The 27,324-nt window shown below is 45.8% G+C and overlaps 1 protein-coding gene across 1 annotated transcript in view; it reads right to left on the bottom strand.

Moving 5' to 3' along the window:
- Positions 1 to 23,634, bottom strand: part of LOC144260778 (mitogen-activated protein kinase kinase kinase 3-like) — a 60,406-nt gene extending 36,772 nt beyond the window's left edge. The window contains exons 1-4 of the mRNA XM_077809514.1: positions 23,517 to 23,634; positions 21,466 to 21,575; positions 3,441 to 3,484; positions 2,011 to 2,110 (exon numbers count right to left, since the gene is read on the bottom strand). Coding sequence (XP_077665640.1) covers positions 2,011 to 2,110; positions 3,441 to 3,484; positions 21,466 to 21,549 — 228 coding nt within the window. The 5' untranslated portion in view covers positions 21,550 to 21,575; positions 23,517 to 23,634. The remainder of the gene's footprint in view (positions 1 to 2,010; positions 2,111 to 3,440; positions 3,485 to 21,465; positions 21,576 to 23,516) is intronic.
- Between the last annotated feature and the right edge of the window lie 3,690 nt (positions 23,635 to 27,324).

Below are 27,324 nucleotides of genomic sequence, written 5' to 3'. Positions count from 1 at the left end.
AGTTTTCCAGGTTCAGTTTTTCCAACAGAATCCTGAAAACTTTCATTGAAATTGGTCATTTCCCACAGATTTTTTATTAACTAAAAGGCAATTTTTCATCAAAATTAAGTTTTGAACAAAAACTTTGACCAGCTCCACTATACAAGCAGGGCAGACTTTGCCATAAGCACAAACCACCAGTGTCTGAGGCTGTATGATCAACCCCACGGTCTGATTCTGCCTTCAACAGAGGGACCAGATAGGAAGGCAACTCATAGCCTGCCCCTTCTGAGCTCTTGGTAGGACCCCACAAATCACGGTATGCAGTGGTATGTAAATAATGCCCTGGTTCGCAGGATTGTAGATGACAAGATGACCATGGTTAAGCCTATGATTTAGTCACAGGTATTTTTAGCAGAAGTCATGGACAGGTCACGTGCAATAAACAAAAAAAAAATCACACCCTGTGACCTGTCTGTGACTTCTACTAAAAATACCCGTTCCTAAATCTTGGGGGGAGAGAAACACTACTGGGGGCACCCTGAGGGCCGCTGCTGGGGAGTGGGCTTGGTCCAGTAGTTCCGACCGCCCCCAGGACCGCTGCTTAGGCAGTCCCCAGAGCCAGCTGCACAGGTCACTTCTCGGATGGTCCCCGGGGCCAGCTGCCTGGGACCACCTGAGCAGCGGCCAGTGCAGCTGGCTCTGGGCCTGCTCCAGCTGCGGGGCCACTCCAGAAGTGGCCGGTGTGGCTGTCCCCAGGGCCATCTGAGCAGCTGGACCCGGAGCCAGCCGCTTGGGCAGCCCTGGGGTCAGCCACATTGGCCGCCGCCAAAGTCACGACGGTCATGGAAAGTCACCTAATCTGTGACGTCCGCGACCTCAGTGACAAACACAGAGCCTCATCCTGGTACACGCAGGGCTTAATTTGTGCCAATGCTTTCAAAGGCTGAGCCCCTGCACCTCTAGGCTTGGCGGTTCGTAGCCCTGGCACCTCTGGGGCTTGCCGCATCAGTTATGAAAGTAAAAAAAAAAAAATTGTTTGAGCCCCGGCACCGCTTTAGTAACAAATTAAGCACGGGGTCCGTTCCTTCAGTCCTTAGAAATCCATGACTCCACACACTGATGGCTGAGGATGAGCGTGCTGAAGCTTGCATGGGGCCACTGCGTCTGCCACAGAAACATACGGGGGGAGCGTTCAGTTCGAATGCTAAGCTAACATGGCTTGGAGCTGGGATGCTACATTAAAATGAATTCCGTGCTGGCACTGGAGGGCATTAGGGTACACTTAGCCACTGAACGAGGGCAGCACAAGGGGTGAAAGTACAAGCTTCCCTATCACTTTAGCTGTCAGGGCGTGGGTTCAAGTCAGCCCAGATCAGCAATGACCTCACATCAATCCCATCTGAGGCCCCCATCAGCGGAGCATATGAAACTAGTGTAGTGGCTTCAGCCCAGTTCCTAGTGAGAACCCCACATTGCAGCCTCGAAAAAAGCGGGTATGAACTGGCAGCCTTGGTTAATACATTACATACAAATAATGTTTGTTGGCAGCCGCAGCAGTGGCCCCTGGGATTCAGTGAACCAACCACTCCTACAGCTGCCCCTGTCGGACCAGGCGCGTTGGCAGAGAAGGCTGTACTGCTGCCGATTGTGCTGGACCCGTCCTGTAGATAAGCAGAGGGCTTAATTCTCCAAAGCTGTCAGTCAGTCAAGTTCTGGGTTTTGTGGACCCTCCCGCATCTGAGGGGGTGGACCATTTGTTCTGGGGCTTCACCCACCATCCCATACCTGTACTAAAGTCGCTCTGAGAGAGCCAAGTTAGCAACTGCTCCCTGTTTCGGTGTCTAGACACAGTTCAGTCAGGGTCATAACAAAGACCTATTGCACGCTAAGTAGGACAGAAAACATCAGGAAGGATTGTCCTCTTCCCCATCCGTATGTTCTGTCCCCAAATTAGAGGATTAGGAATAAACCACTGTTTAAGTCTGAAACTGGGACACTGCCAGGCTGTAAACACAAACAGCTTAGTACCTCATTGTTTGCATAGTGCAAATCCATCATCTGTCCAAAAGCATCCATGACTTTCTGTAGCACTTCTTTGAATTTGACTGGTCTTGGAAACTGGAGAATCCTGTACGTACATACAGAAAATGAACAGCACAGGTGTCATGTGTGTATATGGGTGCCATGGTATTGGCCAACGTTTTGGAGCAAGGACCTGTATTCTTATGCCATAAGTGCCATGTTAATAAATAACAGTGATCAATAAGCATGGAGTAGTTCATGGCAGTGAACCCTCAAGTAGCTTCCCTTCCCTCCCACAGAGCAGCTACAGGTGGCTGGGGAGCACAGACCCTGCTCTTTGCTAATGTGGTGCAAGCTGTCTGTGCTGCCCAGAAAGAATTCTGGCTGACCCCACCAAGATCCTTCGGAGGCTTCCAGCAGCAGCCTAGACCCTCTGCCCTCTCCATGGTGTACGGGTGCTAAAACCGGCAGGATCTAGCCCAGCAGCACATCACCTAGATTTAGCAAAGGTGCCACCCACGGGGCATTGTCCAGTTTTCTTTGTGATCTAGTGGTGTTTCTTTGAACACCCCTGACTAAATCTGGGGGCAGAGGGCGTGCTGCTGAGGGGGTACCTGTGGGGGGGGGGAATGCTGTTGTGGGGGTCGCCCCAGGAGGCCACTGCTGGGGACCACTGGAGCAGCGGCTGCTCTGGCTGCCACAGGGACTGCTGCTCGGGCAGTCCCCAGAGCCAGCCACACTGCCCGAGCAGTGGCCGGTGTGGCTGGCTGCAGGGCCGCCCGAGCGGCTGGCTGCAGAGCCGCTCCAGCAATGGCTGGTGTGGCTGTCCCCGGGGTTATCTGCTTGGGTGGCCCTGGGGTCAGCCACACTGGCCACTGCAGAAGTCACTGAAGTTGCAGAAAGTCATGGAATCTGTGACTTCCACGACCTCCGTGACAGTCACAGAGCCCTACTCATAGTGCACTAGTTATCATGCATCTCAGCCTGAGAGATCCTGACTCTCCGAAGTGTCCTGCTCTGCCACGGTCACTGGACCCTCCAACAAGCTGAGAGCCTTCCACATCAATGTCAAGCAGGGAGGGCAGGCTGCCTTGAAATCACAGCTCTGTTATTATGGGACCCATGCCCAGAACCTGGTTATCTCAAGTAAATGTCACAGGCTACTAATCAAAGAACAAACTCATGTGGGAGGCCTGAAGTCCAGCTAAGTTCACCGGTTTGAGAATAGAGCTACTGGTGAGTGGCATTTAATGAATCACAGTTAGAACCAATTTGCCTGTGCACTAGTCCCAGGAAATACTTATGGCTGAATTCACAGGCCTCTCCCATGCCAAGCTCTCATTGCTTACAATGGGAGTTACATTTGCAGGTGAGGGAAAGCAAGGGCCCTTTCCCCCCTGCGCCAAGGGAAATGCGGGAACGGGTCAGGAACGCACCTTTTCTCTCCATCATATTCAAACTTGATCCTGGCATTCCGCTGCTGAAAGAGAGAAAATCAGTTAGCTCCCAAGATCCTGAGAGTCTAATTGAAATGGATCTGATCCAAATCCCACTGCAGTCATTGGAAAGGCTCCCACTAACTTCAGTGGTCTTCAGATCAGGTCCATTTAGGGCCACATTGCCTTCTGATTGTAAACTCAATAGAAGCCAAGTGTATCAATGGGAGCTCTGTGCTCACCTACTTGAAAACTGTACTTGGTCCATATTGTGATAAAAATAAACTTCTGCATAAATAAATGGCACCTCCACTGACTGTTAACTACTCACCCTCTAAAGCTACATCATTGATAAAGGTAGTTTAACAACAAGTTACATTTATGCAGGGTGAAACTTGCAAAAGCACTTAAATGACTTTGGCAATGAAATCTCATTTTCAAAAATGACTTAAGTCTGACTGAAAGTAAATGGGACTTCAGCTCCTAAGTCATTCAAGTGCTTTGGAAAGTTTTACGCATAGTGTCTTTCTCAGCAGAAGTTCTCAGAGCCCTTCATCAACTGAAATAAAGCCCTGCAAGCTGCATGGACTCTTTTCAAATACACCATAATAGAGGCTCAACTTAAATGTATATCCCAAATTAAAAAACACAGTAAAAGAACTAAAGAAGAGCCACCGTGACTTAACCACTATGTAAAAGAAGCAGTGAGAGATAAAAAGGCATCTTTTAAAAAGTGGAAGTCAAATCCTAGTGAGGTAAACAGAAAGGAGCATGAACACTGCCAAATTAAATGTAAAAATGCAATAAGAAAAGCCAAAAAGGAGTTTGAAGAACAACTAGCCAAAAACTCAAAAGCTAATAACAAAATGTTTTTTAAGCCTGCTACAACAACCAGTGGGGCCCCTGGATGATCGAGATACAAAAGGAGCACTTAAAGACGATTAAGTCATCACAGAGAAACTAAATGAATTCTCTGCTTCAGTCTTCACAGCTGAGGGTGTTAGGGAGATTCCCAAACCTGAGCCATCTTTTGTAGGTGACAAATCTGAGGAATTGAGATTGAAGTGAGGAGGTTTTGGAATTAATTGAGAAACTTAACAGTAACAAGTCACCGGGACCAGATGGCATTCACCCAAAAGTTCTGAAAGCACTCAAATGTGAAATTGCGGAACTATTAACTATGGTTCGTAACCTGTCCTTTAAATCAGCTATTGTACCCAGTGACTGGAAGATAGCTAATGTATCGCCAATATTTAAGAAAGGCTCTAGAAGTGATCCTGGCAATTACAGACCGGTAAGTCTAACATCAGTACCAGGGAATTTAGTTGAAACAATACTAAAGAATAAAATTGTCAGACACATAGAAGAATATGAATTGTTGGGCAAAAGTCGACGTGGTTTCTGTAAAGGGAGGTCATGTCTTACTAATCTGTTACAGTTCTTTGAGGGGGTCAACAAACATGTGGACAAGGGGGATCCAGTGGACATAATATACTTAGATTTCCAGAAAGCCTGTGACAAGGTCCCTCAGCAAAGGCTCTTACGTAAATTAAGTTATCATGGGGTAAGAGGGAAGATCCTTTCATGGACTGAGAACTGGTTAAAAGACAGGGAACAAAGGGTAGGAATAAACGGAGAGGGCTAACTACTGGTGTTCCCAAAGGGTCAGTCCTAGGACTAATCCTATTCAACCTATTCATAAATGATCTGGAGAAAAGGGTAAACAGCAAGGTGGCAAAGTTTGCAGATGATACTAAAGTGCTCAAGATAGTTAAGACCAAAGAAGACTGCGGAGAACTTCAAAAAGATCTCACAAAACTAAGAGATTGGGCAACAAAATGGCAAATCAAATTTAATGTGGATAAATGTAAAGTAATGCACATTGGAAAAAAATAACCCCCACTATAAATACAATATGATGGGGGCTAATTTAGCTACAACTAATCAGGAGAAAGATGTTGGAGTCATTGTGGATAGTTCTCTGAAGACGTCCACGCAGTGTGCAGCGACAATCAAAAGAGCAAATGGGATGTTAGGAATCATTAAAAAAGGGACAGAGAATAAGATGGAGAATATCTTATTGCCCTTATATAAATCCATGGTATGCCCACAACTTGAATACTGCATACAGACGTGGTCCCCTCATCTCAGAAAAGATATACTGGCATTAGAAAAGGTTCGGAAAGGGGCAACTAAAATGATTAGGGGTTTGGAACGGGTCACAATATGAGGAGAGATTAAAGAGGCTAGGACTTTTCAGCTTGGAACAGAGGAGACTAAGGGAGGGATATGATAGAGGTATATAAAATCATGAGTGGTGTGGAGAAAGTGAATAAGGAAAAGATATTTACTTGTTCCCATAATATAAGAAGTAGGGGCCAGCAAATGAAATTAATGGGTAGCAGGTTTAAAACAAATAAAAGGAAGTTCTTCTTCACTCAGCACACAGTCAACCTGTGGAACTCCTTGCCTGAGGAAGTTGTGAAGGCTAGGACTATAATAGGATTTAAAAGAGAACTAGATAAGGTTGAGTCCATTAATGGCTATTAGCCAGGATGGGTAAGGAATGGTGTCCCTAGGCTGTCTGTCAGAGGGTGGAGATGGATGGCAGGAGAGAGATCACTTGATCATTACCTGTTAGGTTCACTCCCTCTGGGGCACCTGGCATTGGTTACTGCTAGTAGACAGGATACTGGGCTGGATGGACCTTTGGTCTGACCCAGTATGGCCGTTCTTATGTTCTTCCTGCGTTTCCTGCTTCACCAGTGAGGTGAATCTCAAAAATTTCTGGCCCTGATTTGCCTCTCATTTATACAGTGTAAATATCCACTGATTTTGAGGGAGTGAATCCTGGTGTCTGTGAGAAGTGACTCAGCCAGGCCTGGTGTCAGTGAGAAGTGACTCAGCGATTTGGGTTCACGTCAAATGAGCATCCAAAAGTTTTGACTGGGAATGGCCCTGACCCACCCCATTTCTCCTCGGCCAAATGCCCCCCAAGCAGCAGAGGACTGCATAATCCAAGCCCAGATCCATATCCATATTTTGCAGCTGGCTGCTACCTCTAGAAAGCTTCTGAACCAGAACCCTTGGACCCGAAACAGTTTCCCTTCCTCCCTCTGAATTTTGGGATGTTTGAAATCCGGTTCAATACTTCACCACTTAGACCTGTCTCTAATGTGGATGCTGATCCAAAGCTTTCCAAACGGGCTGCACTCTGATGTAAGCAGCTGAATAGCACAGACCTGGAATTCTTGTGGGAACACACTTCCTCATGCATTTCTGATGCTTTTCCTTCCAGTACTGGCTGGAGCCAGTGCACTTACCAGGAGAAGAGGCCTTCTTGGGATATTTTAGCACTTAAGGTTCAAAACTGGAAAAATACCCTCTTTTCCTGAAGCACCAAAAATTGGTGGCTGGTGGTCTTTATTATTCTAAACTGGCTCACCTCTCCCTATGCTGTATGTTTGCTCTTCAGGCATGGCTTTTAGGGGCCAATCCTCAGCTCTGCAATATCCCTGGACTTCAGTGTGTGTTGCATTACTCAGAAAATCTCAGGATCTGGCCTTTTAAAAATGATCCTAATGAGTAGCTAGCTCCTGGTCCCCCATCCAAGACACAGCCATTTTAGCCCTGCCTTCCTTCTGAAGGGTGAGAGTATGGAAACTGTGCCTTCATGCTCTGGAAATGCAGGGTTAGAGATAAGAAACACGCTCAGGAAGTGTTGTCACCCACCCATTCAGGAGTTATCCTTTTCAGATGCAGGGAGTATGCGACTGATTCTTCATCAGTGCTCCGCCCGCTCACAGCCTGTGCTGGAAGGGAGGTGGGGGAATACGATTGTTGCTAATGGAAAGAAAATAACTAGTTTAGTGTGTATAGGGGGAGGGGAGGATAGGACTAAAACTCCCCTCGTTAATTGGTTCCCCCTTTGAACCCAAGTGGTTCAAGTACAACAGGGTGAGAGAGGGGGAGGGGAGCAGGATGACAGTATGCTTAGCGCTCTGTACCAGAACTGCAGAGATTTGGGGCAGTGGAAGGTCCCTAAAAGTGCGGGGGCCACCAGCACCCAAACCGTGGCCCCACCTCCTTGCACTGCCCCTTCCCCCTAAACTCCTACCATCATGCCCCTTTTTCCGCTGAGCCCCACCCCTGCTTGCTCCTCCCCGCCCCTTCCCTCCTGTCGCTCGGCCTTATGACTGGTAAAAAGTGATGGGGCTATGGCCAGGGTGAGTTGCCTGCTCTGCAATAGACTCCCTGTGCAGCCTTGGCCAAGTCACTTACTCTCTCTGTGTGCTGGGGCCGAGATGGAGGTGACTGGGTCTGGTGATTAGAGCAGGAGTCGGAGTTGGAAGTCAGGCCAAGGGTCAGAGCTGGAGACAGAGAGTCAGGTCGAGGGTTGGGGTTAGAGCTGAAGTCAGAGAGTCGTGCCAAGGGTTGGAACCAGATTCAGAGACCATAGGCAAGGATCAGGAACAGGTCATGAAAGCAGCATCCAGGGCTTGGTCTACACTACACAACTTTTAGTGTGTCACTACAGCCATGCCGCTAAAAGTCGTGCAACGCAGCCGCTGTTTGTTGGCTCTCCTGCCAACAAAAAACTTCCACCCCAATGAGCAGGGTTAGCTTTGTCTGCAGGAAAGTGCTCCTGCTGACAACATGCTGTTCACACTGGCACTTGTCTCAGCAAAATTGTTGTCTTTCAGGGGCAGGTTTAAACACCTCTGAAAGACAAAAGTTTTGTTGTTTAATTGCTAGTGTAGGCATAGCGCAGGAGCCAAGCAAGAAGGCAGGGCCCAACATAGCAGCCAGGTAGAGCCCATATGTGCAGACAACTTCCTGTGCCCCTCTTTAGGTTTCAGTAGGAAGCCTCGACCAATTCGAGTTCACATGCTCCTCCCACCAGGGCCAGGGAAGCATGGCTTGATGCAACTTCAGGTTTCATGGTTTCTCCTACTCAGTTGGCTAGTAATGGGCCACAGGGTAGGAGCAGGGCAGCAACTGTTGACTAGGAAATCTGCAGACCCACTTTCAAGAACTACTTGCTTCCCCAGCTGTGGAGTGAGGAGAATACTCCCTTTCCTCCACCCTTTGTATGCCTTGTTTGTGAACTGTTTTAGGGTGGGGACTGTCTCTGACTCCTAGTCTAATGGGTCCTTGATCTCAGCTGGGCCCTCTAGGTGGAAGCCAAGGTCACTTCTGTGTGTGTATGTACAGTGCCCAGTGCAATGGGATTGCGGTTTTGATTGGATTCTGTAGGCTATACCGTAATTAATAAAAGCTAACACCATCAGCGAGAGTTGGGTGGATGTTACAAGCTCAGTTCCAAAATAGTACTGAGTCCAGTTTGGTTTATTTCCTTACCTATGTTGCTATGCACTGTGAACAGCTCCTGATCATTACGTCTGTGAGTGAACATAAGAATGGCCATACTGGGTCAGACCAAAGGTCCATCCAGCCCAGTATCCTGTCTACTGACAGTGGCCGATGCCAGGTGCTCCAGAGGGAGTGAACCTAACAGGTAATGATCTAGTGATCTCTCTCCTGCCATCAGTGGCGAATTAATGATTTTGCCGCCGAAGGCCCTGAAATAATTGCCGCACCCCACCCTCACAGCAGCTCCCTGCCCTAGCCCACCCCAGCTCACCTCTGCTCCGCCTCCTCCCCTGAGCGTGCTGCCAGGTCCTGCTTCTCCCCGCTCCCTGCCAGTGCTTGTGGATGAAACAGCTTCATGAAGGATGGGGAAGGGGGGGAGGAACACGGGGTGCACAGGAGAGGAGGCAGGGCCATGGATTTGGGGAAGGGGACCAATAGAGGCAGAGAGGGGGCGGGGAAAGGGCAGAGTACGCAAACTGGCACCGGGGGAAGCAGCCTCTGGCTGTTATTATAAATTTGCCGCCCCTGCAGTTTTGTTAAGGCCTAGGTGTTAATACGCCACTGCCTGCCATCCATCTCCACTCTCTGACAAACAGAGCCTAGGGACACCATTCCTCACCCATCCTGGCTAATAGCCATTAATGGACTCAACCTCCATGAACTTATCCAGTTCTCTTTTAAACCCCGTTATAGTCCTAGCCTTCACAACCTCTTCAGGCAAGGAGTTCCACAGGTTGACTGTGCGCTGAGTGAAGACGAACTTCCTTTTATTTGTTTGAAACCTGCTACCCATTAATTTCATTTGCTGGCCCCTAGTTCTTATATTATGGGAACAAGTAAATAACTTTTCCTTATTCACTTTCTCCACACCACTCATGATTATATATACCTCTATCATATCCCCCCCTTAGTCTCCTCTTTTCCAAGATGAAAAGTCCTAGTCTCTTTAATCTCTCCTCATATTGTGACCCGTTCCAAACCCCTAATCATTTTAGTTGCCCTTTTCCGAACCTTTTCTAATGCCAGTATATCTTTTTTGAGATGAGACCACATCTGTACGCAGCCTTCAAGATGCGGGCATACCATGGAAAGCCCACATGCAACGTTTGCCCCATCTTAGCAAATACAAGCTTAAATGCATTGCAGATTTATGCTGAGCAAAACAGTTTCTCAGACAAATAAGTTAAAAACAGCTCGTTGCTGGAAAATGTCAAACACACTTGTAAAAACTCCAGAGGGGGAAAAGAAAAAAAAAGAACCCTGCTGCATCCTTTTCTTCTACATTAACAACAACAAGGCAGATCTTCCGCAGACAGCGGCCAACAAAAATACACCAGCTGCCCCACATAATTGCGCTCCACTTGTGAGGAGAGAAACATAAACAAGCAGGGTACATTGGAGAAAAACACTTTGAATGTAAATATATATATAAAAAAACCACTAAAACATAAAATAGGGGTTTTAAAACCCTCATTTGGGAGGGAGAAAACAAACTGGAAGCTAATCAGGTGGTTACATTCTTGTTTTGAATCCTTTCCTCACTTTATGTAAAGTTATTAAATCTGTAGCTAATAATATTTAATTCACAATGCTTTCTACTTCGCCAGTGCATTATTATTATTAACCTTTCGAATTCTGGTACTGCTTAGAGGTCCCAATGAAGATCAAAGCCCCAAGCGAGGTGCTGTATTGACACACAGCAAAAGACAGTCCCTGCCTTAAAGAGCTTTTAGTCTAATTAGACAAAAGGGACAAAGGAAGTGCTGTTATTATCATCCTCATTGTGCAGGTAGAAGTGGAGGTACAAAGAGACTAACGGCCAGATTTTCACAACTGCTCAGCATACTGCATGATCAGCTCTTGAAAATTTGGGCACAGATTCCCCAAGACAATGCTGGGTGCTGAGCACCTCTGAAAATCAAGCCCAAGTTGCAAACTTGGAAATCTGATCCTGGGTGATTTACCCAACATCACAGAAAAGGCTGTGGCACAGCCAAGCACTGAACCCAAATCTCACAAATCCTAGTTCAGGGCCCCAACCACAAGACCAAGACATGAGCAATTACAGCACCATTCATACAAGGATCTCAAAGCACTCTGCAAATATTAAGGGGCAGATCATAAGAGACTCTTGCATGTAGCTGAGGGGCCATGCAAGAAGCCTACCACTCTCTTATGAAGCTACACAACAGCAAGCACCTGTGCCATGGGATGCTACATAATCCTGGCCATATCACTTAGCCCCCTTTTACAACTGAGGCCCAGAGAGGGTAACGACAGCCTCCTTTGGAAAGCACTTTGAGATTTCCTGATGAATTGGGCTACACATGTGCCAGGTATTCCATATTAATTTACTTTCTTCCTTTCAATGGGAGGTATTGGGCAGTGCAGGAGAAAAGGTAGAGAGGTGGCAGAAAAGCAAGTGATACATTTAGTGAAACAAGAGGCGGCCATGCTGGGACATGCTAACTAATATTATTTAGCTCTTGAGTGCTTCACCCATAGAGTTCAAATCACTTTACAACGTGGGCAGGAATTAGAGCAGGACAAAATTTCTGATTTTTTTTCAATCAAAAAATTGATTTTGACCAAAATACCGCTCAATCATTTACAAAAATACTCTGGTTATTAATACTATTAAGTATTATTATCTCAATTTTAAAGATCGGGAAATTGAGACACAGAGATGACAAAATGACTGGCCTTAGGTCATACAGCAGGTCAGTGGCACAGAATGCAGGTCTTTTGACTCCCAGTCCACAGTCCTATCTTTTCTCTCACACTCTAAGCTGCCTATCGCTGTAGCAGGCAGTTGATCTTTACAGGGCTAAGATTAAAATCATTCTCATATGTCCCATGTATTCCTGTAGCACAAACGTTTTCAGACACCCCCACCACACACATACACCAAGCTCTCTGTATTTGGTGTAAGATCCAAGGCCTGAACCAGAGGCTGTGAACCAGTCAGGCCACGTACTAAAGCAAATGCTTACAAGTTCACTGTCCTGTACATGATCTTGGCAAAGTTGTTGCTAGTGTGCTAGGCACTAGATATTTATGTAAATATATTCCAGCAAGTTCAGCTACATCCCATTTGAGTACAAGATAAGATGGCTTGACAATATAATGAATCAGGATGTTTTGTCCAAGATATTAGGAACACGGGGAAGTAATGAACAGAAGTCACAAAATACATCATAAGGCGGTGTATTGGTTGGGTATTTTAGCTGTTTTTCTTAGCCTATAAACGTCAGCCTTCTTTACCTTAATTCTTTGCATGGCCTAAGGGATGGCAGAAATTCCTGCTGCCAACTGAGCCATTCCTTGCTACTAGGAACTCGTGCCAGTGTACCTGTAACTACGGAGCCAGGGAGCGACTATGTCTAGGTGGCAATAAGCCTGGCCAGATGACTGTGTCACTGAGCCGTGCCTGTCGTCTTTCTCTATGAGTAACACTGAGGTCTTCTGCATTATCTACTAATACCAGGGAAGTTCCAAGAACAAAAGCACCGAGCGGCCTAAACAGCGTTATGGAGACAATGACATTCCAGCCTCCAGCACTTAACCACACTGGGTAGTACTATCAAGGTCTGCTGAACCAGCTATTTGCACAGAGCTGGGAAAGCACACGGAAAGGACACATACACACACAAAAGCAACTGACAACACCAGTTCACCCCGCTAATCCGGTAAGTGACAAGCTGTCCTCTGCATCACAAGGCTTTCCCCCTTCCTCAAGATCTGGCTTCTGGCACCTAAGAATTCAGTCAGTCAGTGAAGGTAGAGAGGACAGCTAACACTTACTTTAGCTGTTTATAATAATGATCAATATTATAAATAGGTATAAAAAAAAAGTACAACTCCAGTTATATTCCTATAGCCCCATCTATATAAAGTATTTATATTGCAGCGTCTGAGCACTTCACAGTGTACTTAGCCTGTGAGGTAGGGCAGTGCTATTATCCCCATTTTACAGACAGAGGACTGAGGCACAAAGAGACATTGGTCAAGTCCACGCTGCAGTCAGGGGGTGTGTAAATAGATCAAAGCTAGCTCAGGTAACAAACAGCATAGCTGTGGCAGCTGCTTAAGAGTCCTGGGCAGGGCGGTATTCATGAGACCGGACAGGGCTGTATTCATGAGACTAGCCTTTGCTGCTGCTGTTACAACTACTGGCACCCACGTTAGCTAGATCAAAGCCAGTTCAGGTATGTCAACGGGAGCTGCAACCACATCCCTGATGGCAGTGTAGGCATAAGTTGCCTGAAGTCACAGGAAAATCTGTGGCAGAGCAAAGACTGGAAACTAGGTGTCCCATGTCCTAAGCACCCTAGTCACTCAACCCTCCTTCATCTGGTGTGTCACTGGTCACCTTAGACATAAAATCCAATCTGCCACGTCTACATTAGAGTTTTAAAAGACACCTTTTACCCTGGTACAGACAAGCTCTAAGTGTTTGTACAGCACCTAACAGAATGGGGCCCTGAACTTGGATGGAGCCTCTAGGCTCTATTTTAATATACAATAATTATTATTATTAACAATAATAATAAACATGTAAATAAAAGTGACAGGAAATACCACCAAATTCTCTTGATTTCTGACCCCTCTCCTCCCAGGGATTGCTATTGGTGTTTCCCCAGAGCCTAGATAACAAATGCCTTCTGATATTTCAATTGCTACCTTCGGAATGCCTTAAAAGGAAAAATAAAATCAAGCCACCGTGGCAACCACAAGCACGTCACCAACTTTTCATTTTTTTGTTGGCCTCTTCCTTAAAAATGCTAATTAAAGAGAGGGCTGAAACCTCCTGTTGAAGCAAATGCATCCGAGGAAGTGAGCTGTAGCTCACGAAAGCTTATGCTCAAATAAATTGGTTAGTCTCTAAGGTGCCACAAGTACTCCTTTTCTTTTTGCGAATACAGACTAACACAGCTGCTACTCTGAAACCAAAGCAAATCTAGCCGCAGCCCATAGCAGGTCGGAAAGGAAATGATCAGCAAGGACTGTGAAGTCTCCTCCACTCCAGCTCCTTCAGACCAGTGAGGGGTAAATGGATCAACTGCTTCTAACTGCTTCTAACTAGAACTTGTCCAGCTAAAGAACACACACACACCCTGTGAGGTTAGCCAAACTCTGCTTTGCTTCCCTTTCCCCCTGCTTTTCACTGTGAAATTGGGAAAAGCAGCCACGCTCACTGTTTTAGATTAGGAGAAATGTTGGGAAATGGAAAAAGTGCTTCCAAAGGAGGTGAATCATGATCTTATGCAGAGTTCCCTAAAGAGCAGACTGCTTTCGTAATAAAAACACATATTCTCACCACACCACGCAGTTAAGCCTGAAATGGAAACAGCTTAGAAAGAATAGATCATGCAGATCCTGGCGGGCTACACTGAGCACTCTGAGCTCCCATTTAGAGAGGTCTCACTCAGAGCTGGGAGACAAATTGGGCTGGGGCGCATGTCCAAAGTGGAGCGGAAGCTGGGAGGTGCAATGTCTAATGAAGAGTGGAAAGGTCTGGTCGTTGCATTAGACCATAGACTAATGCGTTCCTCTACAGCAGCTGAGTGCAATTTACTATGGACAGGTACAGAAATACAGATAACTGTACTAAGAAGCATGAAGCAAATAGCGCAGTGAGCACGATTTAGTCTTACTCTAAGTCAGAGATGGGTCCAAGATCAAAGCTCGAAGGAAGAATGGTCCAGTGTTAGTGTACTGGCCCAGGAGTCAGACCTAGATTCAGTTCCACGCTCTAGCACTGGACTTCCGATGAGACCTGCAGCAAATCACTGAGGGTGAGATTCACAAAGGTATTTAGGCACCTAAGTCCCCTTGATTTCAATGGGAGTAAGGTGCCTAAGTGAATCTCATCATTACCCTGTCTGTAACTCAATTCTCCATCTGTAAAATAGGAATAATAGCACTTCCCTGTCTCCCAGGATATTGGGGGATAAACCCATTAAAGATTGTGAGGTGCTCAGATACTACAGTAATAAGCTTTAAACGGACTTAAGGTAGATCTGGGTTGAGTTTCAAACACCCTGAAGTTTAAGAATGTTCAGAAGTGAGGGTTTGGTTCAGCCAACAGGGGCTCCCCATTTTGCAAATTTCCCAATTGCTCCCTCCCCCACAAATTTAGGCATATTCAAAGGTGTTGGACCAACCCGTTCTAACAGTGCCATGTGCAAAATTCTGAACCACCCTTCGGTTCAGATTTCAAGCCAGCCACCACCACCACCACAAAGTTTGGCATTGTTCGGAAGTAGGGTGTTTCGTCTGATCCTATATGTACTGCTATTTTTTAAAGCCACTATTCATAAAAGTGACCAGTGATCTGGATTGCACTTTATAGAGAGTCCCAGCATCTGAACATCTGGACCCTTTAAAGGCATCAAAAGTTGGGCACCCAAAATCATGAGTCTCTTGACAATCTTGGCCTAAAACCTTCAATAATTTAGGCCACAGTAGGGAGTGCCTCTTGCTTCACACCCCATTGTGGCATACAAGATTAATGGGTATGGCGCTGCTGACTCTTTGGTGTTAAAATTTCAGACAGACAAGAGGCAGGACCGTCACCGTTAAAGCCCCAGAACTCTGGAATTCTCTTCTCCTTACTGTACACTGTTGTGCTGGCCTGGGAGACCAGCATTCTATTGCCAGCTGTGCCACTGCCCTGCTGTGGGACCTAGGACAGGTTACTCTGCCTCAGTTTCCCATTCTGTCAAATGGTGATAATGACACTGACCCATGTTTGGAAAGCACTTGAAATGTCCAGACGAAAAACTCTCTGTAAAAGCTCTGTTATTGCTCTGCCCAAAGTTCTAGTCTGATTTCCGTGCCTTTTCCCTTGTGGTACTTTCCCTATTAGTTGGTGGGTGGCTCCTTCATGTACTGTAGGATAGGGAGCAGGGCATATTGTTCTCCTCTCTTTCCATTCACTAGTTCAGGAATTCACTGGGCACTGCTGCATTCGACTGGTACAGTTCTAGTTACACTTTGTAAATCCGAGACGTGATGGGTTCACTTCTAAACCTCTAACCCCAAACAAACTGACCTCGGTCTTCCAACACAGACAAGGGGGCTCCTCAACTACTTCATTCACTTACACTTTGCTTGGATTTGTTCTACCCTTACCCCTGTTTTTAGCAACAAAATGTTATAATCCAGACATCTGGACCATGTCCCTAAACCACAATAGGACATGACTAATCCTTGGCATTAGAAATTATCTGCATGGATCCCCAGCATGTTTAGTTGCCAGGCTCTTCAACAATTTAGTTTTTTTCATCTCTCCCTGTTCATCTCATCCCTTTCCCTCCACATGGGAAGGCACAATGTGTGGTTAGCTCAGAAGCCCATGGTAAGACGATGTCTACTGGAAGTGTCCTGCTTGGAGAAAGGCAGATAGTGGGTTAGCCTCTCTGTACTATCCTGGTATTTTAGAATTATGCAGCACAAAGCACTAAGATCTGGGCTTGGAAAATTGTACCCAACACCTCCAACCCCATAGACTACACCCACTAGGTCAGGGTGCAAGACTGTCATGCATCCATACCTCTCCCAAAGCTTTGCAGTTTAAAGGAAGGCACAATCTGACGTGTATGGGCCAGTGACAGCTAGTGGCTAGAGCACCAGACTGGGAACAAGGAGGCGTGGGTTCTATTCCCACCTTTGCCACTGGATTCTGAGGTGAACTTGGGCAAGTCACTTCATTGCCACGTGCCTCACTTTCCCCATCTGTAAAATGGGGATAACAGACCAACCTCCTTTGTAACATGCTTTGAGAACTATCGTTGAAAAGCACTACGTAAGAAGTACAGTAGAACCTCAGAGTTACGAACACCTAGGGAATGGAGGTTGTTCGTAACTCTGAACAAAACATTATGGTTGTTCTTTCAAAAGTTTGCAGCTGAACACTAGCATTTAGTTTCAAAGCTGTATTAAGTCACTTTCCCTTTATTTTTTCAGTAGTTTAAGTTTAACACAGTACTGTACTGTATTTGCTTTTTTGAGGGGGGGGGGGGGGGGAGAGCTCTGCTACTGCCTGACTCTGTACTTCCGGTTCCAAATGGGGTATGGGGTTGACTGCTCAGTTTGTAACTCTGAGGTTCTACTGCAGAGGTTATTGTTATTATAAGTGTGTATCATCTGTTGTACTGAATTGTAACAATGGCAATCCACAAATAATCACTTTTTAAAAACATAAAACTCATTCTCTCTCCCCCTTGCTTTGTTTTAACCTTCCTTCCCCTTCTGGCTTTACCCCATTTTTTTCCCCTATAACAGATCACCGTGCATCTTTCTCCACATTATTTTCTATTACTCTTTCCTCTTTTCCTTCTCTCACTCTCCTTCCCTATGTTATACGAACACAGGAGTCACCAGACTGGATCAGACCAGTGGTCCAGCATCACGCCTGGCAGTAGCCAATATTAGCTGCTTCAGAGGATGAAACCATTTAGCAGTAGTTAAAAGGGAAACCTGTCCCCAGGGAAAGTTTCTTCTAAATCCCCCATTTGCTAGAGGTTGGGGGTTAAACCCAGAAGCAAGAAAGGTCTGTATCAGGGGTGTGCAAACTACGGCCCGCGGGCCAGATCCATCCCATCAGGGCTTTAGATCTGACCCACGGGATTACCCGACAATGTATACCTTCAGATCAGCGGCACTGCTATGGGTACCCGCATGGCCCCACAGTATGCCAACATTTTTATGGCTGACTTAGAACAATGTTTCCTCAGCTCTCGTCCCCTAACGCCCCTACTCTACTTGCGCTATATTGATGACATCCTCATCATCTGGACCCATGGAAAAGAAGCCCTTGAGGAATTCCACCATGATTTCAACAATTTCCATCCCACCGTCAACCTCAGCCTGGTCCAGTCCACACAAGAGATCCACTTCCTGGACACTACAGTGCTAATAAACGACAGTCACATAAACAACACCCTATACCGGAAACCTACTGACCGCTATTCCTACCTACATGCCTCCAGCTTTCACCCTGACCACACCACACGATCCATCATCTATAGCCAAGCTCTGCGATACAACAGCATTTGCTCCAACCCCTCAGACAGAGACAAACACCTACAAGATCTCTATCAAGCATTCTTACAACTACAATACCCACCTGTGGAAGTGAAGAAACAGATTGATAGAGCCAGAAGAGTTCCCAGAAGTCACCTACTACAGGACAGGCCTAACAGAGAAAATAACAGAACGCCACTAGCCATCACCTTCAGCCCCCAACTAAAACCCGTCCAACGCATTATTAAGGATCTACAACCTATCCTAAAGGATGACCCAACACTCTCACAAATCTTGGGAGACAGGCCAGTCCTTGCCTACAGACAGCCCCGCAACCTGAAGCAAATACTCACCAGCAACCACACATCACATAACAGAACCACTAACCCAGGAACCTATCCTTGCAACAAAGCCCGTTGCCAACTGTGCCCACATATCTATTCAGGGGACACCATCACCGGGCCTAATCACATCAGCCACACTATCGGAGGCTCGTTCACCTGCACATCCACCAATGTGATATATGCCATCATGTGCCAGCAATGCCCCTCTGCCATGTACATTGGTCAAACTGGACAGTCTCTACGTAAAAGAATAAATGGACACAAATCAGATGTCAAGAATTATAACATTCATAAACCAGTCGGAGAACACTTCAATCTCTCTGGTCACGCAATTACAGACATGAAGGTCGCTATCTTAAAACAAAAAAAACTTCAAATCCAGACTCCAGCGAGAAACTGCTGAATTGGAATTCATTTGCAAATTGGATACTATTAATTTAGGCTTAAATAGAGACTGGGAGTGGCTTAGTCATTATGCAAGGTAGCCTATTTCCCCTTGTTTTTTCCTACCCCCCCCCCCCCAAGACGTTCTGGTTAAACTTGGATTTAAACTTGGAGAGTGGTCAGTTTGGATGAGCTATTGCCAGCAGGAGAGTGAGTGTGTGTGTGTGTGTGTGTGTCCCGGGAGGAAAAAAAAAGCGGGGGGGGAGTGAGAGAGCCTGGATTTGTGCTGGACATGGCCCACCTTGATTACCATGCACATTGTAGGGAGAGTGGTCAGTTTGGATGAGCTATTACCAGCAGGAGAGTGAGTTTGTGTGTGTATGGGGGTGGGGGGGTGAGAAAACCTGGATTTGTGCTGGAAATGGCCCACCTTGATTATCATGCACATTGTAAGGAGAGTGGTCACTTTGGATGAGCTATTACCAACAGGAGAGTGAGTTTGTGTGTGTGGTTTTTGGAGGGGGGTGAGAGAACCTGGATTTGTGCAGGAAATGGCCCACCTTGATTATCATGCACATTGTGAAGAGAGTTGTCACTTTGGATGGGCTATTACCAGCAGGAGAGTGAGTTTGTGTGTGGGGGGTTGGAGGGTGAGAAAACCTGGATTTGTGCTGGAAATGGCCCAACTTGATGATCACTTTAGATAAGCTATTACCAGCAGGACAGTGGGGTGGGAGGAGGTATTGTTTCATGATCTCTGTGTGTATATAATGTCTGCTGCAGTTTCCACGGTATGCATCCGATGAAGTGAGCTGTAGCTCACGAAAGCTCATGCTCAAATAAATTGGTTAGTCTCTAAGGTGCCACAAGTATTCCTTTTCTTTTTACTATACACTTGTATACACTGTGTATGTCCACAGCCTCAAAGACAGCTAAGAATTTTCTGCCTTTGTAGAAGAAATACGTTACTTAAGAAAAATCCTCTGAATCTAGGCTCACGTCCCAGCATGGTTTGCTATGCTCTCCACCCATCATCGTGCGTAAAATGTTCAACTCCAAGCCACCCTGACCTGTGCTGGATCATCTGATTCTATTGCAGCTGTAGGGACCCAACTCTGAGTTTCCCGGTCACTTTTGTAAACATCTTGGACTCTTCAATACAAGCTGAACAACTTCAGTGATTCACTTGGACAGCTGTTACACCCAGGCTGCACTTTATAGATATACGCAGATGCACATGTGTATGTCTGTTTCAAACTCTAGAGGGACTACTGGAAAGGATTTTTCTCTAATGAATTCACAAACATTTGTATAGGTACCAACGTCATGAAAACACGCATGAAAATTGTAAATGATGATTTTTTCTCTCCTTACTTGATAGCCACTCAATCAGCATGAAATTAATTACAACCTACTGCCTGGTCACAGCACTAGAAGAAATGGACAACCATGTGGATTTGCTGAAGTATTTCTTCCATGGCTGTCCATTTCTTTTGACTTCTAGTTATTTAGACAATTGTATAAACTGAGTGCAAAAAAATTTCCTCTCTTGTCCATACTGCAGTTTGAGAAATCTCTACTGTATATTCTGCATACAGAACAAATAGCATTAGATCTACCTTAGAATTAGGAGCCTAAACTTAGATACCTACATCCATCTTCAGGCACCCATATAAAAATGGCCTTTTCTTCTAAAAGGGTGCTGAATATCTGTCACTCCCGTGCTTTTATTTCAGCCCTTAAAAAATATCTGAGGTAGAACATGTCTATGACACATGGCACAGCTAGCTGGTATCCTAAACTCAACTTACTTGACTGGTTCATCTTTTCAGAATTACAGCATCGTAACCTGGTAAGCAACCGTTTTATTCAACACAATATTAACAAAGGGATGGAAGATTGGTCTTGTGGTTAATGCGTTTGGCTAGGACGCATGTGATCTAGGCCCAATTTCTAGCTATGCCACAGTATGTGTGCGAGACCTTGGGAGAAAAAGATTACTTAATCTCTGTGCCTTAGTTTCCACTTCTGTAAAATGGGGCTAACATTCCTTTCTCCTACTCTTAGTCGGTCCTGCCTGTTTACTCTGAGAGCTCCTTGGGGCAGGCAATGACTCCTACCATGTGTCTGTATAGCACTGGCTCACTCCACACTCTCATATCACAAATAAGAGAATCTTGTGGGGCAGGGACCATCTCTTGGCTCTTTATTTGTATAGTGCCTAGCACAATAGGGTCCTGGTCCATGACTTGAGCTCCTAAGCTCTACAGTAATACAAATATTATTAATAAGGAAAATTAATCAATATATGCCTGCCCTGGAAGTCCATGGGAGCTTTAGAATTAGGCCTCATATTTACCTTCTTTTTGAAACAGAATTGCAATAACCCTGCCCAATTTTAACAAGACAGAGTACCCTATCACCTAAGAGCTGCAGACTGAATTCAGCTGCGCTCAACTTCTCAGTGAAGAGTTATTGTTTTAAACAGCACACAGTTTTATGATGTACCAGGTACTTAGATCACTGGTTTAACATCTAATGCATTCGTTGATTGTTGGCACCTAGGTAAAGTGATTTGATTTTCAGAGGTGCTGAGCACCCACTACTGCCATTAACTGTATGTGCAGGTACTCAGCACCTCTGAGAATCAGGCCCACAGCTCTTACCTTCCTGTTCTGGTGAGAGTTGCCAGTTATTGCATTAGACGGCACAAATTCTGAAGCAGGGAGCCTGTTTTCTCTTTAACTGTCCATAGAGAGCTATGCCTTCCTATGGCACCTGAATGAATATCACATTTCTCCATGCAGTGACTGAAGCAATGCCCAGATTTCTATGTGGAACTCCAGAACTCTGACTGAGCCAGCCATGCAGATGGGATTCCGGAGGTAGCTCACCTGTTTGTTGGAGTGAATGCTGGTTTTGTTCCTGTTGCTGTCCAGCAGTCCCCCGCATTTGCCCAATGCGGCCAGATCCTTCATAATAGAGTTAAGCGCTTCCTCTTCATCTGCAAAAGAAGAGGATGAGTGTAGCATGAGGAGGAACTTCTACCCTGAAGCACCGTTGTGTACACGGTGGAGCGGAGGATAGAAATGCAAAGCATTCACAGCACAGATGCTCTTTTTCAAGCTGAGTATTGTACAGCACAGACTTCTCCCCTTAGCTCCCCAGCATGGAGGAGGATTCCCTTCTCCCTGTTTTTCATAGGGTGTTCCCACTTAACTCTGTGCAGAGGGCAAACTGCCTCAAAATATTAGCCTTTCGAGCCTGATCCAAAGCTCACTGAGTTCAGTGGGAGTCTCTGTTGGCATCAGTGGTTTGGACCAGACTCTTACTCCCCATCACACACACATGCATGCGTCCTAATTTCTTTTCAGAGATGTTTTAAGGCACGATTCTTTAGGGTCCACGACTGGTGGCTGGAGGGGAGCTAGAGTCATTGGGCAACCAGAGTTCTATCCAGGTAGCCTGGAAGCGAAAGTCCACGGAATCCACTGAGGACGGGGGAAATAAACTGCTTGTCTGGGGCAGATGGAGGAGAGGGGATTTTGGTGGCTCCAAGCCCTGTTTAGTCTGAAACCACCCTTATCCTTTTTTAAGTGCTTATACCTATTATCATATCCTCTGAATCCGGCTACAGGTTCCTCCACTGGCAAAATTCCAGCTATTAAAACCAGAGAGACTGGATGAAGGTAGGTTCTTGGAAAGCTCTTTAGAATAAGCAAGTGCCTCCAACAAACCTCCAAACTCCCCCAACAAGAGTCAAACACTGCAAGCAAGAAAGAAATTGTACTAAGAAACCCACTCAACTGTGAAGGTGTAAAGGTCCAGCACGCAGCACCCTAACGCTATGAGAAAATACTGAGACATTATCTGCAGTGCTGAGAAGAAAGAGGCAAGAAATGGGCACACACAGAAAACAGCGTGAAATCATGTAGTTGCTGGTCCAAACACTACTAAGACCCTGGGAATCTTTTCATTGAATCCAGTGGGATTTGGGGACTAAGCTCAAAACCAGCACTGGCTCCTCTCCCGAACACTGTGTGGGGCTGGATTTTATGATGAGCAATCCTGCAACAGGAAGGGTCTGGAGGGATTCTTCTAAACATGCAGTATGTCCTAACCTCTGCGGCGGCCATGCCTCCTCAACAGAGCAGTCAAAAATGGGAAGGAAAAATTCCATGATTTTCATTCTGTAGGTTTAGAAAAGAACTACCTATTCAGATAGAAAATAGATAGAAATACCTATTCAGATTATATTAAAAATTCATTTTTAACCCCCTACACACCCTTCTTCTGTGTTGCCACTGAAAAAGGGAAGTGGGGTGGTTGGAGAAATTACGGGGGGGGGGGGATGAGTGAAAACTGAAATTTTCAAAATAAAATTTCAAGTCCCTGAAAAATTGTTCTTTTCTAAACCTTTAGAATGAAAAGGACTTTTCATGATTTTTATTTTTTTACAACAAAAAAAGGATGACTAGTTTTCCAGATTCATTAAAAAAATAAAACAGAAAATTTTGAAGAAAAAATACCAGGTATTTTTCACAAAAACCCTCCGATTTCTTAAAAACAAGCACACAAAAAATCACCTTTTCCCCCACCAACAAAAACAAGAAGTTTCATTCAACATATTTCAACCAGCCCTACTACAAACCTGCTCATGTGCACTGTGGGCAATAATAATAACCACCACCACAGACAAACAGGGCTTAAATGTGGAATGGTGGAGTCCAATTTCTGCTAGTGTGATGGTGGCTGCCCTCTTGGCTGACACATCAGGGACTGAACCAGAGTCCTCCAGACCTAGAAACACGAACTAAAGAGCCACGGCTCTCTAGCTGAGGGCTGTAACCGACACATATTCTCTGTGAATGGAGCACAGAGTTGAACCATGTAATACACCCTCCCCAGCGGGTTACCCTAGGAGAACACAAAATGCACTACGAACCTTCCACCAGTGGAGACAGCGCTGTAAATGCATCTGCAGTTCCAAGAGAAGACCTGTCTCTTCCTAAGTTCCAAAGGACATTTGTTCATATCACAGAACCACGCAAGTGTCAGCACTATCAACCGCGTCTGCTCCGAAGAGGCCTGCAAGACGTTGCTGCAGATCAGGATTGACGCACGTTGGCAAGGCTGTTTTAGGGAAGCTTGCCACAGCGCAAAATACACCAACAAACAGGAACAGCCTAACATTTAAGAAGTTCTGAAATGACTCATACAGCAGCCAGCAAGTCAAAAAGCAACGCTGTGCTGCTCCCACGTGCAAGCCATTTCCTTATTGCTCTTCCTCCTGTGAGGAACAAGTGGATTTTGGAACAAAAATCTAGAATGCTTCTTGCAACACAGAGGTGAAGAGCGAAGTAGTGTAGTGAGCTGATGAGGAGCAGACCAAGTGCACCATCGACTGTGGGGTTTACTCAGAGCAAGTACACTTCAACAGTCTGCAAGGAGTCTGGGCCACAATCATCTGAAAGACTCTCATCGAACTCAATGGGTTTTGGATCAGGCTGGTGTAGTTCCTCTAAGAAGGAAGTGCCTACTCCAGACACTCAGGGGCCAATCCAGCAAAGCATTTAAGCACGTGCTTAATGCTACCTTTGACTTCAATGGAACGACAATAATTTTACAGCAGCTGAGGATCTGCCCCCGTAGGACCCACACCTGCTTAAGTGCTGAGGATGAGGGCCACATTTAGCACTAATTAAAATCTGAAAAATCGCCACCCAAAAGGCACCAAGTCTTTAGAAAAACCTGTGTGCAGGCACCTGCATGGATCCACCTCTCCGTCTATAACCACAGCAGCAATTTATCTAACCCTTTACTCCTTGGGCAGACCACTTTCTGTATGTGACTGTGCACAAATGGAACTAGCAGGGAATTGAGAGAGACTTTGTGGTTGTTTTTCTGCCAAGAGTGATTATTTTCTTCCCTCTCCCACCGCAAACCAATTGCAGTTTCCTAAATCAGAGTAAGCCTGGAGTTAATGCACTACACAAAAGGCTAGTTTCTGTTTTCAGTTACACCAGGGTAAACCCAGAACTCCAATGAAGTTCATGGAATAACACCAGTGTAAAACCAATCAGAGAAAGGCCAGTCCAGTGCTTAAGGTGTTAGCCTAGGACAGGGATCGGCAACCTTTGGCACGCGGCCCATCAGGGAAATCCACTGATGGGCTGGGACGGTTTGTTTACCTGCAGAGTCTGCAGGTTCGGCCGATAGCAGCTCCCACTGGCCGCGGTTTGCCGTTCCAGGCCAATGGCGGCGTGGGCTGAGGAATGTGTTGACCGCCGCTTCCCGCACCCCCCATTAGCCTGATCAGGATCAGGGCTTCAGTTTTGTTCCCAAATGAGTAGTTACCACAATCCCAGTCAGGGTTTAGACTCACAGACTTTAAGGTCAAAAAGGACCATCCTGATCATCTAGTCTGACCTCCTGCACAGTGCCGGCTACAGTACCTCTCTCACCCACTCCTGTAACAGACCCCCAACCTCTGGCAGAGTTACTGAAGTCCTCAAATCATGGTTTAAAGACTTCAAGTTACAGAGAATCCACCATTAAAGTGGTTTGAAAAAAAAATGGGGGGTTATAGTATAATCTGGGTCAGCATCATTGGTAAGGCAGTGCTGAAAGTGCACCCCTCAACTACCTGCCTTGAGTTCTAATTTTAAATTTGAAACCCCCTCCCTCCGTGCACACTGTAAGCACTGACCCCAGTGGTCTTCAGGGACGGTAAACCAAAAAAAGCTTGCAAGGCAACTAACTGGAAGGAAGCTGGAGCTGACCAACCATGCAAAATGCAAAGAGGCTGAGAAACAACTGAACATCTGTAGCGTTCACCGGCAACCTGGACACTTGCACTGGTTTCCCCTGACCCCAAATAGGTTTCTGGACACAAGCCATGGAATTTAATTTGGAATGCCAGCAAATCCAGACACAAGTTAAACAAACTAACAACAAAACAGAACTCTGCTGGCTGGAGGGTAATGGACAATACCAAGCCAATTAGAGCCATCAACACGGCATTTAGGATGATACAGTTGTGGTGCACGAAGGATGAGATGAGGTCATAGAAGGAAGACGGCTACCCATAATGAAGAGGAGCGATGAAAGCCCTGAAGTTCTCCACTTTATTGGCTAAAATCCTAGCGACAACAGCAAAGCTTGGGGGAAGTGAGGGTTTCCTTGGCACATGTCGCGATTTTGCTCGGGGTAATGGAGTCATGGAAAACTCATATCTTGAGCCCCTTCCCATTAATACATAAAAAATGGCTTCACTATGCTGCCTTTCCACTAAACTGATGGCTGATTTGCAAGCCAGATTGGATCACGTCAGTGGTTTGATTACACTTGGATCAGACCCCACTCCCAAAATGAGCAGCAATATGGTCACATACTCCAAATACTTCCTTTTACATTAAACCTAAAAAAAATCCAGAGCAGCACGAGGGCAGGTCACTTCTGCTGCTGTTCCTGCTTGAAGTGTCACTGCGCTGTCCTGACCCACCGTGACCACAGGAGTGAGTGGTGACTGCCTACCTGTTTCACAGTCCAGCCCTACACAGCTCCAGAGGCAATTCTGCACAAGTCTCCCCATCTCCTGACAGGCTCTGCATGGAACCGTATCCTTCTGCAACCCCAGGAAAGGGACAGCAGAAGTTCTAGCAGCCCTAGACTCTACAGCACAACCACACAGAGAGCTAATCATTAGTCTACCAGACCAAGCCCCACATGGCTCACAGCAACAGAGCATTCCTCAAATGGAAAGTTCCTCCAGCAGCGTTGTCCAGTGGTTAGAGCAGGAATCAGGAGATCCTGGTTCTGCTGCTGACTCTGCCAATGCCTTGCTTTGTGATGTTGGTCAAGTCACTTATGCTAAAAGCCTCTGATAGTTTTGGGTGTCCAACTTGGATCAGCTGATTTTCAGAAGTGCCCGGCCCCCAAAGTTCTGACTGACATCAACATGCAAAGCAGACGTTAAGCAATCTAACAAGTCCGGGCCTAGTGGTCTCAAGTTGGGCTCCTGGAAAAGGAGACACCAAAATTAGTATACACTTGAAACATTTAGGCCTTAAACTCTCTATAACTGGATGTCTCCATCTATTAAGAGGTAAATAATACCCATCTTGGAAAGCACTTTGAGATTCTTAAATGAAAAGCCATAAACAATTGCAAAGTATTATTAGCTGCATTAAGCACGATACAAAAGCATGATACAAATCTCACTATTGCTACAAGATGAGCCAGCGAAGCCATATAAAGATGACTTTCTTTTTGTTATGAGTGTGAAAAGCCCTCTTCCTCCACTCAAACCTGAAACATTTGCATTTCAGGAACCCCTTTCTAAACTCTGCAGATGAAAATAGACGTAAATTACTTCCTCGAAAAGCCTGTGTATTTCTCAGCATCAAGAGTAGCTTCAGAGGTTAAAACATAAATAGACGTCAACTCTCGATCACCCAGCTTAACAGCAAACACTCCAAGCATCAGGATTTCAGCTGCAACCAGCACAGATGCAGCATTTACATCACCGGTTGCAAAACTGTCCTTTCACAGACCTGTTTACAAAGTTCTTGCGTAGGGTTGACATTGCCCAGACTAACCCTCAGGCCTGTCCTAATTGCAGCTCCTGGGATCTCTGAGCAGACTGAAGGGCGGGGAACTTTGTTTCATGGAAATGAGCAGCCAGCTCAGCTAGTTCGATCAAGAGTCAAACAAGGAGTGGAACCTATTGGATAATCAAAACCAAATGCTAC

Source organism: Eretmochelys imbricata, chromosome 2 (assembly GCF_965152235.1).
Source record: "Eretmochelys imbricata isolate rEreImb1 chromosome 2, rEreImb1.hap1, whole genome shotgun sequence".
Lineage (NCBI taxonomy): Eukaryota > Metazoa > Chordata > Testudines > Cheloniidae > Eretmochelys > Eretmochelys imbricata.
Note: the sequence above shows the minus strand (reverse complement) of the source record. Positions and strands in the feature narration are given on the sequence as shown.